Source organism: Scyliorhinus torazame, chromosome 11 (genome assembly GCF_047496885.1).
Source record: "Scyliorhinus torazame isolate Kashiwa2021f chromosome 11, sScyTor2.1, whole genome shotgun sequence".
NCBI lineage: Eukaryota > Metazoa > Chordata > Chondrichthyes > Carcharhiniformes > Scyliorhinidae > Scyliorhinus > Scyliorhinus torazame.
This window is the reverse complement of record NC_092717.1, coordinates 104,674,441-104,688,452: the sequence shown is the minus strand read 5'-3', so window position 1 is coordinate 104,688,452 and position 14,012 is coordinate 104,674,441. Positions and strand designations below refer to the sequence as shown.

The following is a 14,012-nucleotide window of genomic DNA, read 5'->3' as shown; positions in this document are numbered from 1 at the left end:
AACACAACACCCCTAGCTTGGACACTACACCACACATAGCCACTGATACCCCCACATGATGTGATAATATCATAAACTGGTACTCCCTGTCATACACAGTAGAAGCACTACTGGTGATAGCTACACTGTGCAGTGTAATCCAGACGATCAGACTTCGGAAATGGAGAAGGAGAGCCTCTCGCCCTCCAGTATACACACTTCGAGCCCCTTTCCTGGGACTCCAGCAAACCCCACCCTCTTTCTGAATCCTTCCTCCCTAATAAATTGTGCGGTTGTTGTTTTTTTAATAAAGTTACTTTTTTTGTACATGTGTTAAGTAGGAATGTGATGCTGCTATTGGTTATTTTGTATTGTAAGATAAGTTCTTTGGTTATTAGATATCAGCATGAGTGTAGTTTAGTTAAAGACAGTTAGAGGTTCCCTTTTTGCGTAAAGGGACTGAAATGTATGTTTGAATGTTATAGTGCCCCCTTAGAATTTTTAAAGATATGTGTTGTATTAGGAAAACTTAGGTAAATATTTTGACCCATACGACAGAGTAGGATAGAACCTGCCCTTGATTGAGGGTACCCGGCATGTCAGAGAACAGGAGAAGATCCAGTAGTGTGATCCTTCACGCTTCGCGTTGAGGATAAAGAGGATGGAATGAAGCCATCGGGGATGGCCACTTGCAACCAGGAACAGGGAAGGTCGCAAAGCATAGCGGGAAATGTATATTTGCGAGTGAGGAATCCAGACAGTATCGAAACCCCCAACCGATTAGCATTTTATGGCCTATCTCCGCCAGACAAAGGACTGATACTTGAGCGACCGATACAACCCCAGACATTTCGGTGCCACTCCCTGTACTGGGAAGCGTAAACAACAGGGTCAATGACCGCTTAGGATACGCCCAGCCATCCAGGCACCCGCCCCTTTATTGGTTCGAATCAAACACAGTGATCAGGAATCACCCAATTAGTGGGGTCCAAACTGAAGGACCGCCCAAAAGAGCAAGAAAACCCCAAAGAATAAAAAGAGAGTCCACCATGTGTTCGGCCTCTCTTGGACCTGGCGCTCCAGCAACGTCCACTTCCAAGAGCAGCACCACCAGAATCAAGTTCAAGTTCAACGCCCGCTACCAGACGGATGAGCCCAGCTGAGCAGCAGTTACTTCTACAGACCCGATAGATACAGAATCGAACAATGCCCACTGTTCCTCTGACCTAAGCCGGGTGCCTGAAGTTAAGTACAGGTTGTCATAGTCGATAGGTGTAGTTTAACTAGTAGTATTTATGTTGCATGATTAATTGTGTGTGTAAAAAACGTACCCTTGACCTTGAACTAACTAACTGGTGTTTGGCTCTTTGATCGATAGCCGGTTGAACCTTGTGGTGGTATCATTCGATACCTGGCGACTCTGAGCAATAGAATATAGATATCCGAAGGAAGGAGGGAAACCTCACTGACTGCCATATTTACAGTAGGTAAAAAAGGCAACAAAGCGAGGTCACCGATGCCTTTTTCAATGAGGCACAAGCCTCCAGTTCTCCATGGATGAAGCCAGCCAGGCTGCCAGAGCAGTGGGATTTGTAGCAATCTACAGCTTCCCACAGGTGCAGGATGCCAATGACTGCATGCATGTGGCCTTAAGAGCTCCCTGACAGCATCCAATAAGACTTATTGATAGAAAAAACTTCCACTCTCTCAACATGCAGCTGATCTGTGATCACCAAAAGAAGATTATGCAGTTCTATGCAAGCCACTTTTGGAGTTTGCATGACTCTTACATCTTGAGTCACTCACAGGTGCCACAGATCTTCAAGGGCCCTCAGTGTATTCAGGGTTGGTTCACTGGTGATAAAGAGCACCCACAAAAGGTGTGGTGAATGATTCCAATTTGGCAGCCACAGAGACATGGCAGACATGCCAGTGAGGCCCTTATAGCAACAAGATTCCAGGATAATGAGGGAGATTTGCTCAGGCAAGCGCATTTCTCTTGTCCCTTCGATGTAGGATAAACATTAACATCTTCTTTGGTTTCCTCAACGTCTCAATGAAGGATGAGTAGGCACAATTAATCTTTGGAAGATTAACCAGCCTCTGGAGCTTTTGCCCGCACTGTAATGGGATAAGAACCCCACCAGTACTCAATCTGCAGCAAGTACACATGGTGCAGTCCTTTCAAGCATCACACCAACATTTCACTGTCTATGGCAGTTTGCAAGATGCAGGAGCAGCACATAGGGCAGTGTGCCTGGAGCACTGTAAGGAAGCTCAAGGAGGACAATCATCAATTGCTGTTTTTTGCTTGACTGTCTGATGACTGCTCTGAATCTGGACAGCAGTATCTCTCAAAATGGCATTCCTCATACCTGAATAAGGCTCCGGTCTCATCTTGACACTGAATCCCCAGGATGACATCCCTCTTCAGAACACTGTGGTCTGTCATTCTGCAGAATGGAAGTGAGACTGTGAGTCAGAAAGACCTTCAACAGGACCCTCCTCTGATCGTTCACAAGCAGTCATGGTCCTGCCTTTGTTGGGAACTTCCCAAGTTCACGTCTAGCATTGCCATGGGATCTGGGAATGGCGTAGTCCAGTCAGACTTGACACAGCATTTAAGGATTACTCAGTACCTTCATTTATACTTAAGACCACTTAGCAGATGCATAGGAGCTTTGCTCTGATCCCATTACAGTTCACCCCATTTCCATTCTGCCAGATAACGATAGTATGAGGAAGCCTAAGACACTGATGGCATGGTCATGATCAGAGAATCATGTTGATTGCCATTGTGAAAGCTAGCACAGAGATGCCATCCAGCCATGCTAGCCAGACCTTGAGTTGCAAACTGGCATCCTCACATGTAATAGGCTGGCATCGTGAAACTGGCACACACCTATAACATCGCACAATCACGGCCACCAAGTGCAACCGAGATCCATTGCTCCACATCATGCAGGTGGAGAGTGGGACCTATTTCCAGGCTAATGAATAGTTGAAAACGTGATCACAAGTTAATGCTGCAGGTTGGCATAAAAGGTTAAGGTTCCTGACAATTAGTAAACTGTAATCCACACGCAAAGCGAACAGCAATTACATGGTGGCCACTGAAAAATGCAATTGGTTGGAAAGGTGGGTTGTGCTTAAAACCCATAACATCCACAGAGAACAGACATCAGTGCAGCAGCATCAGGAGAATAAAAATCTTTCTAAGATCTACACTTATGTGGCCACATTATATGATCTTCTGATGCAAGGCTCACATATGCTTTGTCCAACCACCATATTCATATCCGAACTGGCTTTGTCCATGTAGCTCCTGTGGACATAAAGGTGACTGACTGGGCTGAGGGTGAGTGAGATAACGCAGACCTGAGGGACACAATGGGAGACTCTTGAGAAGGGGAATATCTGTTACACTTGGATGAACTTGGAACATTAGTACACATGGAAGAGTCATTCAGTCATTCACTACCTGAGACTTTGAGGCTGGAAAACAAAATATATTTACACGTGTGCAGAGTAAACACAGTGGGCGGAATTCTCCTGTCTCCGACGTCGAAATTGCATTCGGCGATCAGCCGGAGGATCTCCATTGGCGCCAAAATCAGGGACGGCACCACATTTGCGATGTTCTACCCCCTCCAGAACAGCATACTCGCAGAGGACGCCGCACACCGTCGGGACGGCCTCAGCACATCACCTGAGGCTCTCCCCCGATGCTCCGCCCCCAAAGGGCTGAGTTCGCCATGACGTCAGTCGCATGTCCTATTTTTTTTCAAGAACCGAACATGGCGGCTGTGGACTGAGTCCAGCAACGCCGCAGTCGGGTGGGAGCTGTTCCGCAGGCAGGGGGGGGGCTTTGGCGGGGTCTGGGGGCACTGGTGTGGGGTGGACGGGGGTGGAGAGCCTGGTCAAAGTGGGGCATTATTTGGCAGGCCGGGTCCACATGCAGCCGGCGCCATGTTGCACGGCGCGGCTACTGCAGGTCACCGCCGTGCGCACGCGCAGCCACGGACCCAGCAATTCTCCGGCTGTATCTGCAGCTAGAGCCGGGGGCTCTACGCTGCATGCCTGGTAGCCCCCCACCAGACGGAGGATCGGTGCGGCTTTTGCGCCATTTTTTCAGGCATAAAAAGTCACTGTGCCCACGCTGGCGTCAGCACTTATTCTCCCAAACGGAGAATCCAACCCAGTGAGTGAACCATTGTGGTCTCAGTACCTCTTAATTTTTCTTATCCTCCCGCTGCATCTAGCTAGCATCCCTAGTTTCAGCAGACATGGTGACAGCCTGCTGACTGCTATGCTCTGTTGTCTGAGGTGACCTTGGTGTGAGTCCTATGGAGGTCCAAATGCTCTGGTCTCCAGCAGTCCTCCAGGTGTCAGAGACCTTGGGCAGGATTCTCCTCTACCTGGCCGGGTGGGCCGTACCGGCGCCGAGAAGTGGCGTGAACCACTCCGCACCTTCAGGGGCTAGGCCAGCGCTGGCAGGGTTGGCGCCGTGCCAGCCAGCACGGAAGGGCTTGGTGCCATGCCAACCGGCACCAAAGGGCCTCCGCCGGCCGGCGTGAGATGGCGCATGCACGGGAGCGCCAGCGTGTGCTGGCGTCATCTCAGCACATGCGCAGGGGGTTCTTCTCCGCGCCGGCCATGGTGGAGGTTGACAGCAGCCGGCGCAGAGGGAAGGAGTGTCCCCATGGCACAGGCCCGCCTGCGGATCTGTGGGCCCCAATCGCGGGCCAGGTCACCGTGGGGGGCACCCCACGGGGCCAGATCCCCCCCGCCCCCTCCCGAGGACTCTGCAGGCAGCCCGTAGAGCCAGGTCCCGCCGGTACGGACCTGGTTTGATTTACGCCGGCTAAAAACGGGCGGCCACTCGGCCCATCGCGGGCCGGAGAATCGCCGGGGGGGGGCCATTGCCAATGGCCGCCGACCGGCGCGGCGCAATTCCCGGCACTGCCAAAACCCCGGCACCGAAGAATTCAGCAGCCGGCGTCGGGGCGGCGGGACGGGGTTCATGCCCCGCCGGGTTGGAGAATCCCGCCCTTTGGCTGTCACTGCCTCCATCTTCTGTTGACCTGTTTCTCTGCAGTGCTCATCAGGCAGTGACCTCAAGCCTGCTCTAGATCTAGGTCCCCTCCTGGTGGGTGTCTCTACACAGGCGGAGAGTGTCAGTGAACGCAGAGACGGGTCTTCTTCGAATGCTTCCTCATGATCTCCATTTGAGGTGATCTGGGGGCTGGTGCTGACGGACTGGCTGGCCGTGTCCCTCTGCCTTTTCTTGCTGCTGGCTCCGATAAAGAGATAATGAATGATTGGCTAAACAGTCACCATTTAAAGAACATTCACAGTCATTGTCCACATGTGGCCGATGTCTACTGAATGGACCCTAATTGGCTTGTTTTTTTTGATAAATTTTTTAAAAAATCCAATTAAGGGCCAATTTAGCGTGGCCAATCCTCCTACTCTGCACAACTTTGGGTTGTGGGGTTGAGACCCAGGCAGGCACGGGGAGTATTTGCAAACTCCACATGGACAGCTCTCCGGGGCCAGGATCCCAAACCCACGTCCTCAGCACCGTGAGGCTGCAGTGCTACCTCACTGGCTTGTTAGGAGATGCCAATTTCACCTTCCACACAAGAATATCCCGTGCCCTCACCAGCCAGCTCTATTGCCTGCTCCTTGTAGTGGTGAGTAACCTCAATTCCAGCATCCGCCCTCCGATCTTGGATCTTTCCCTCAAGTGGTGGGCCATCCTGTCCTGCATCAGGATAGATAGACTGCAAGCAGCATGGATGAAAGAGCAGATCATAAGCATGCATGCCTGCTGTGATGAATGTAAGGAAGATGGGATTTGTGCAGGATGTTACAGGAGATAATGATGTTAAAATCTCTGTGAAACAATCAGTGATGATGTCCTTTCTGCTGGTAGTGTGTGAGATTTCTGTGGACTCCAACCCCGGTAGAGGTATGAGAGTGTGAGTTTGGAGTGAGGGGAAGGTTGACGTACCCCGGCAGAGTGAATGAGATCATTCATTCACTTCCTGCATTGCAGGGGGTCCTCATCGGTGGCACACGTCAGTGCTGACCTCCCTTGTGACCTCCTCCCAATGTGGCGTGGTGAGGTTGGTGGACCTCCTGCTGCCATCTCTGGGATAAAAAACCTTCCACTCATCTTGGGCGGCCTGCAGGAGTCTCTCAAGAGGGCTGTCACTGAACCTGCCGCGGTGGGAGTGGGGCTTGTTTCTTCTGAGGGCTATCACTCGCGACAACAAGTCCTGGCCTGCAGAATGTGAATTAATTGGCATCCAGACCTTCAAACCCATGAGGTAATGGCGGGGTGAATAATTCCCTTGTTGATGTATAAGCTAAAAAGTAGACCACCTGGGGGGGAACCTGTCCTCCAACCAGCAGCGATCACACCGATTATCCCGCCCGCCACTACACTTAATCTCCAGAACAGAAAATTCTGCTCATAGTCTGTGCACCTTACCCTGTTTTTCCAGAGATAGATGGTGCAAAATTGCGAGCAAAAAAGACAGAGATTCTCCCTATCAGGCGCACATGCTTTGGTGAGGAATGTCATACATGCTCCAGAAACTTTCCAACTGGCAGATCAGGCTCTGAACTGCTGGACTGGCTGAGTTAGTACACGGTTATAAAATGGGACCACACAGATCCACTCAATGTACTCACTTGTCACTCAGCAAAAAACATGCATACACCAGCACTAAATTTATTAAAAGTGCCAGTCACTCAACCTATGGGTCAAGTGATTCACGTTAACTTCTGCTATTGCATATTCTCTTGGAAGTGCTGTGCAGTGTTTTTGCAAGTGTTGTGGTAAGTTGCTGGATCTGGTAGAGAGTGTCACTGCATCCTCTCAGTGAGAGCAGAGGATCTGGTAGAGAGTGTTACTGCATCCTCACAGTGAGAGCAGAGGATCTGGTAGAGAGTGTTTCTGTACAGTGAGTGTAGAGGATTTGATGATCTGTCCACCCACATGCTACAACAGGCTTGTGGGCAGCAGTGCCTCTGGATCTACAACACAACAGATAGAACAAAAGGTGTGGAGATGGAAAGCTCTACACCCGCTGCAAACTCTGAACCAGACTCTTCCATGCTCCTTGATAATGTCAGGAGACTGTTTGGCGGGCCACCCAATGCGCCAAGTGTGTCAGTGGTTATCCTCAACAGTGTTCACCCCAACGTCACCCCATCAAAGTCCTCACCTAAATTCTCTGAAGCAGAAATTATCTGTGGCTTCAACCTCCATTGACTGACCACTGAACCATTCTTTTCCTCTGGCCTGACCATAGCTCACACTTGCCAGGTGACTCACCACATGCAGATCCCAATATTAGTCTCTAAGGCATGTCCAATGCCAATGTCTGAGCTGGCATTTAAGTGTGTCACATCAAATGATGGTGCTTGTTCATCAGTATAGGAAGTATGTGCTGACATCCATGGGGTCTATGAGAAGCTGAGTCACATGGGTCAGGCAGTGTCACTGGTGGAACAGAAGTCCTTGGAGACGATGCCAGTTCCACCCCAACTGATGTGTTCTGCCAGGCATCCAGCACACCCAACAAGGGCCAAGAATGTCACAGAGGAGAGCAATGATGCCACCTCCTCATGGTACACCCTCATTAGCCTCTGCCATGCCACCCCTCTGACTGAGGGGCCATGGGTTAATGTTTTGGTTCCACCTACCCCAGGAATCATCGCAGGTGGGACAGACAATTTGACGGACCGTTGGAAGGTCCATTGACCTCAGGCAGGAATTTCCGTCCTTAGGGCGGATGGGACCAGAATATCCCACCCTATATGTGCAGCAGGGTCCAGTGATGGAAGCAGGGGCAGCAACCTCTGGAGGTGTCCTCAGGAGAGCCTCCATGACACAGATGACTGCCAAATGCATCTCAGTTACACTGTAAATATGACTTGAACAAATAAGTCACGTTCACCACTCCATGGAAGGCACAGTGAATGTTATTGAAATGAAATAATGAGGCTCAATTAGTTCTTCTACATGTTTTGTCTGATATGATTTTCAGAGCGACACCAATATATTCTGTCATGGGTGACTTTTTTCAAAGTGATTTACGGGATGTAGACGTCGCTGGTTAGGCCAGCATTTATTGCCCATCCTTAGTTGCCCTTCAGAAGGTGGTGGTGAGGTGCCTTCTTGAACCGCTGCAATCCCTGTGCTGTTAGGGAGGGAGTTCCAGGATTTTGCCCCAGCGACAGTGAAGGAACGATGATATATTTCCAAGATGGTGTTGAGCTTCTTGAGTGTTGTTAACATTAATCATTAAAATGCTACACAACGTGTGGTGGAATGAGATGGTGAAACTTGCACAGCTCTTACTCTAATGAGATGATACTAAACTTGGAGAGGCAGTTGAATCAAAGAGGCAGTGAAGAAAATACAGAATAAGCTAGAAAAAATATTCAGATCTTTATTAATTGTGTAAGATTCCTGGCTCATCAGGGCTTGGGCAAAAATTAGATAATACATTAACAATCCCTACTTTGCATAAAGAACTAAAGAATGTCTTTCCCATGAACACACCTGATATTCCTTCCAGTCCACTTCCACTGTTTCAGTAAAATTGGAGGTATTCGGTACTGCATCATCAAAAGCGTGTGCTCGTGAAACAATAATGAGGAACGTTAATGGCAGAAGTAGGAATGAATAGAGGGCCATGTTAATGATATGTGCTCTAAGTCCATATGCCTGCCTATTTAAAAAAAAGAAGTCAAATTCATTAGTCCCTTGCAAATTTCAAAACTAACCACAAAAAACAAAACCATTCTTTCCCTCTTCTATGCCAACACTCAAATGGAGATTACATGCATGAGAGGATCTTGCTGGAAAAATAACAATCTGTTAGCGAGATATGTTGTTCTTCATGTGTTAAACATCCAGCAAGTTCAGAAGATGGAAAGATATGCTATGATTTGTGAATTCCCAAAATCTTGTTGATGCCACTCCACCATTGAACAAACTGCATCCACTCGTTATTTATATAATAATTGTACATTGATCTTGTGGTAGAAAGTTAAATCTCGCAATGAATAGAGGATGTACCATTTTAACAATGTGATGATTTTTAACGCAATGGCAAACAATCTCTCTGGCCCAGAAATGTTAAGAATTTAAACTATGGCGTTTGGTTCCTTCAGATGGTAAATTGCTCTTAGAGATTGCAAAAATATTAAATTTTAAATGCATAATGTATGAAGTTCACAATTTGTATTGAATAATGGTTTGTAAGTTGCAGTTAAGAACCTGCAAACATGTTAAAGAATTATACCAGGACATCTTGACATGCTGTTCATAATCCAACCCCCTGCATACCATTTCATTTTAAGAAACTGTGTACAAACTGGATGATTCAAAAGCTCTGCTCGATTGTAGCGCATCATTGCCTAAAAGATAAAACAGAAACACCTCAACAGATTCAAATGGAAAAATGAATAAACAACCGTTACCAAAGCAACTGTTGAAATGATTTAGATGAACCATTGGAGTTATCCTTTATGATTCATGTGTTCTTCGCCATGAACGATATAAAGGATTTACATAGGTGACCCATAAGATAGTCCTAATATGCTATGCTTGAACTCTACATGATTCCAGATGTACCAGTTATATTTAGTTAGTATATTCAGAACTGATTTTCAGTGATGATGTGATGAAGCAGAATTGGATTTCTTGCACTGTTGAAACTTTTAGGTGAGCTGTGATTTGGTACAGTCGCCAGAGTTACCTGGGAGGGTCTTTGGCCCACTGCACCAGCTGTCACATTCTGGTGTGATCTTATCTGTTTCAGGTGGACCATTGCAGCAGTTTGGGAAGTTTGTTTTCAACATCAGTGGCTGAACTTTCAGGCCATGCTGACATCATAAATGGAGGTGGTTATGGACAGAAAATTGCAAGGCCGGCTGGTGTACTGGCTTTCTTACCATGTATGTCAAGTGCCTGGACCCCAGGAAATCCATTCACATCCAGAAAGCAGGCAAGTAATTACTCTCATTAAGAGCTTTGTTGGACAAGGATCAAAGAGGCTACCTGGGAATTTTCTAGCCAGTCTCCAATTTCTCAATGTGTTGAGGGGATGGATCAATTGCCTGGAGGAAAGCACCCAGTGACAATCTGGAATGTCAGGGCTACTGGCAGGCCTCCAGGGCCCATTCACAGTAGTTAGGACCTATACAGGTAAGCATTATAACTGATTGACACAACTCCTTGTGGAAAACACTAGTAACCAGCTTGTAAACAGACCCCCAGCCATGAAAAACATTTTTTTTGCCTCTGGGAATTCTGCTAAGTTTTTTGTCGCATCTCTCCACTAATTCCACAAGATGTAAAATAACCTATTGTAAAGTCCCTTAGCAAGGTTTACTGAAATACAACCAGACAATTTCTACTGGGGTGCACTCATTATTATAAATAACTACCAGATGCAAAAAGCATACTTACATTTAAAGATGCTAGTGGTGTGTATTGAGCATATCCTTCCTGGTTGAGCGTTTCTTTTAATTTAAGAGGACATTGTAAAAATTGGAAATTGTATTCAATCTGGATAACAAAATAATATGAAATCAAAGGTTGTCATGATGATGGGAAATTAACACTGAGATTGATCTATAAATTCACCAGCTAACCAAAGACATATTGAACTGTTTCAAAAAAGGAACTGCTTTTTACAAGAAATTACATGACCAAAAGTGGCTGCCACGAGTCACTTGATGTCAGAAATTGTAAGTTGACCTTTTCTGGAAAGTTAATATTTGGATTGCACTGCTAATATGTTGCTCCTGGAATTCCACACCTAAGGATGTCAAGGTCCATTTTAAAAAGGAAGTCTTGAAAGAAATGTGTAAATGCATTGTCCTAGACTTTAGTCATTTGCAATTTTGCTGAGCTAATGGGAACGTCTAACCAGCCAGATACCAATAGACATTTGAAACACTTTGTAGAAGACAACATAACCCCATCCCCTGTTCATTTCTGTTATTTTGAAATGTGTCAAATGTTTCTGAGATGAAAGATCAAAAATGTGATTACTTGTCCTACTACAATGACTACAAGGTATGTTCTTCTAATTCCATACAGACAGGCGTTTTGCTAATCCATAAAGAGAGAGAAACAAACGTAATCTGGAAAAAACTGCTGAAGAGAGCAGTGAGGAACCATTGGGTGTGGTCGTCCGGTCTCGTTACACTCACGCTCAAGCATAACGAGGCCAGTGAATAGCGAGAGAGGCCAAAAACGGGAACCGTGCCTGAGCCAGTTTGCGATGCAACCGGCCTGCTCCCGTAGGCGGAATCGGGACCTCGCCGTACTGTGGTGAGAAACCAATTATCACCACTTAAGCCCCTTTCCATGCAATTAGCGGAACCACCCCATATCCAACGGTCTCCTGTCATTCATCGGCCTCCCCAGCAAGTGTTCACGCTGGCGCTAATTAGTACGTCTTTTGAAAAACATGAACCTGGCGTAAATGCTTCTGTGGCGAGCTGAGGAGGTGAGTAGCCGGGGGCGCTGGGCTTGCCACCCCAGTGCTCGCAGGGGGGTGGGGGGGGGGCGTGCAGAACCTCCACATTAGTGGGCCGCCATGGGATGCTGGAGGGGGAGGCGCTGGGGGGGGGGGGGGGGGGGCAACCGGGGGAAATCGATCGCGGCACCACCATGCCAACCCCTGGACCCCAACCCCATTCCGGGGGCAATCCTTGTTCCTGCCTGTCTGCCCCACCGATCACCCATTACCCCCACCGACTGCTGAGTGAGGCCTCTGGCTACGCCGCTGAAGGCTATCGCTAATGGGGAATTGGCAATCGTGGTGAAATAAGCACTTGCCACAAGCCAAGTGGATTCCCATGGGTGGGCCGGCCATATAGCATGTGGGAATCATTGCCTAGCATTCTGATCGCACCTTGATGCCTGGACACTCTGTAGGAGTCAACACCACACAGGCAGCAGCCAACATCTGATCCCCAGGGGATGGGACACAGCTCCGGGTACATGACCACAGCCAGGGGATGGGTGGTCACCACGGGGAGGATGGGCTGCCTGGAAAGATGGGACAAGGGTTCGGAGGTCAGCCGCATTGCAGAAGAGAGTGACAGAGGCATCAAGTTTGTGCAAAAAATTGTTTAATGTGCTGTACAATACCCCATTACCAGTAGTGCCGCCGCCCTCAACCCCCCCAGCCCCCAACTCAACCCCCTCCCCACCCCCTACCTAACCATCCCCCAGTGCCCTGTGTGATCCTCAACATTCCTGGCCCTCCCAGCTCTACCACTACGTCTTGAGTGTCCCCAGGATGCACATCTGAGGTGGAGGCAGCCAGCTGCCTACCTCGTCCTGTGGCTGTCAATGCCTCTGGAGGGCGTCCTCTGGGGCTCTGGGCCCAGGGGGCATCAGCTCACTTGTCGAGGCACATGCACAGCTGTGCCGCCCTGTCCCGTGTGCTGATCCTGTGACACAGCCCTCATTGGGGTAGCTGCTTGCCACTGATGTCACTCCATGGGACGGGTCCGGGTTGGCACTTAGTGCCCCCTCCTTCAAGCCCTAGGGTTCACCTTGAATGGAGGGGCAGCTGGTTCGAGGCCCGGCTACCGCTGTATCATCTGGCGGTGACAGCCCTGGCGGTTCCCCATGGTCCGCACCATCGTGTCAACGCCCTCGGCGATGCACCTCAGTGACTGGGACATGCCCTGCAGTGCCTCAGCCATGTCCACTTGTGACTGGGACAAGCTCCGCAGTGCCTCGGCCATTCCTATCTGAGAGCAGGGCATGTCCCGCAGAACCTCATCAAGGTTGGTCTCTGGGTGACATTCCCCAGTGAGGCAGACATACTGTCGAGACCCTCAGCCATGTCCGTCTCCGACTATGCAATGCCTTGGACACCTTCACCCACGGTGCCGACGTCGTGCATCAGTCTCTCCACTGTGGTCGCCACCCTAGCAGTGATGACCTCGGTGCCACTCATTGTCGGCGCCATCGCATGCGCTTGTAGCCTGGGACTCCTCCAAGCGGCTATGGATTTGCTGGAGTGATGCTGACATCTCCCTCTGAACATTCAGGTTGGTCCCTATCGTCTCCATCAGCTCCAGGTACCTCCGTTCCATAGGCTCAGCATCAGGCTGGGACCAGCTGGGTCCAGGAATCCAGCAAACCTCCAACTGCTGTCTGGCCTGGGGATTCCCACCTCCACCAGATGTACATCAGCAGCTGTGTGGTGCTCATCATATTGTGCCCCAGAAGCCTGACCATTAACATTTCCCATCAAGGTGTGTGTATCTGCGTTGGTGGAGGGTGGGGATGACAGGTGTTCCGTGACTATAACAGTTGCATCCTCGGAGCTCTTCTCCGAGGTGTTCTCCTCGGAGTCAGGATAGGGTACCGCACGGGATGGGCCGGCGCCTCCTGCTGGAGGACCTGCGGGAGAATGGACATATGGTCAGTGGGAGGGATGAGTCAGTCAGTAAGACAATAACAACTCAGGTTTGACAGGTCCTCCGGGTGGAGCCCGATGGTTTGTCACCTCTGCAGCGCCGCCGGCCTCTGCGTGGGTGACCACCCTGTCCTCGGCCACACCAGTCACCTCCAGGCCCCGCTCCTCGAAGGAGGCAAGGATTCTCAAGTCCGGCACCCCACCGCCATGTCTGGCCCCTCGCCTGCCGATTATGGGACAGCTTTTCCTGAGGGGACACAGAGAGAGCATCGTTAGTCACACGCGTGGTTCACAGTTGTGGTGGCGGGTGTGAAGGAGTGGTTGGGGTGGAGGAAGAGTTGAAGGGGTGAGTGGAGGGAGGATTGAGGGGGAGGGTGATGGAGGGATGGTTGGGGTCGCCTGGGGGTTACTCCCTTGGGGGGAGGGGGGGGTTAGAAGGGTGGGACTTTGGTGTCTACTCACTCGTGCTGCCTGGTGTAGGTCGTTGACCTTCTTCCTGCACTAGAGGCCAGTCCTCCTGATCACACTGCCCGAGTTAACTGCTGCCGCCACCGCATC

At 49.5% G+C, this 14,012-nt stretch overlaps 1 protein-coding gene across 1 annotated transcript in view; it reads right to left on the bottom strand.

Annotated features, from left to right (window-relative positions):
• The window catches only part of trpa1b (transient receptor potential cation channel, subfamily A, member 1b), a 256,462-nt gene that overhangs the window by 77,480 nt on the left and 164,970 nt on the right, over positions 1-14,012 (bottom strand). Inside the window, exons 18-20 of the mRNA XM_072467568.1 lie at positions 10,475-10,573; positions 9,350-9,420; positions 8,561-8,729 (exon numbers count right to left, since the gene is read on the bottom strand). Coding sequence (XP_072323669.1) covers positions 8,561-8,729; positions 9,350-9,420; positions 10,475-10,573 — 339 coding nt within the window. The remainder of the gene's footprint in view (positions 1-8,560; positions 8,730-9,349; positions 9,421-10,474; positions 10,574-14,012) is intronic.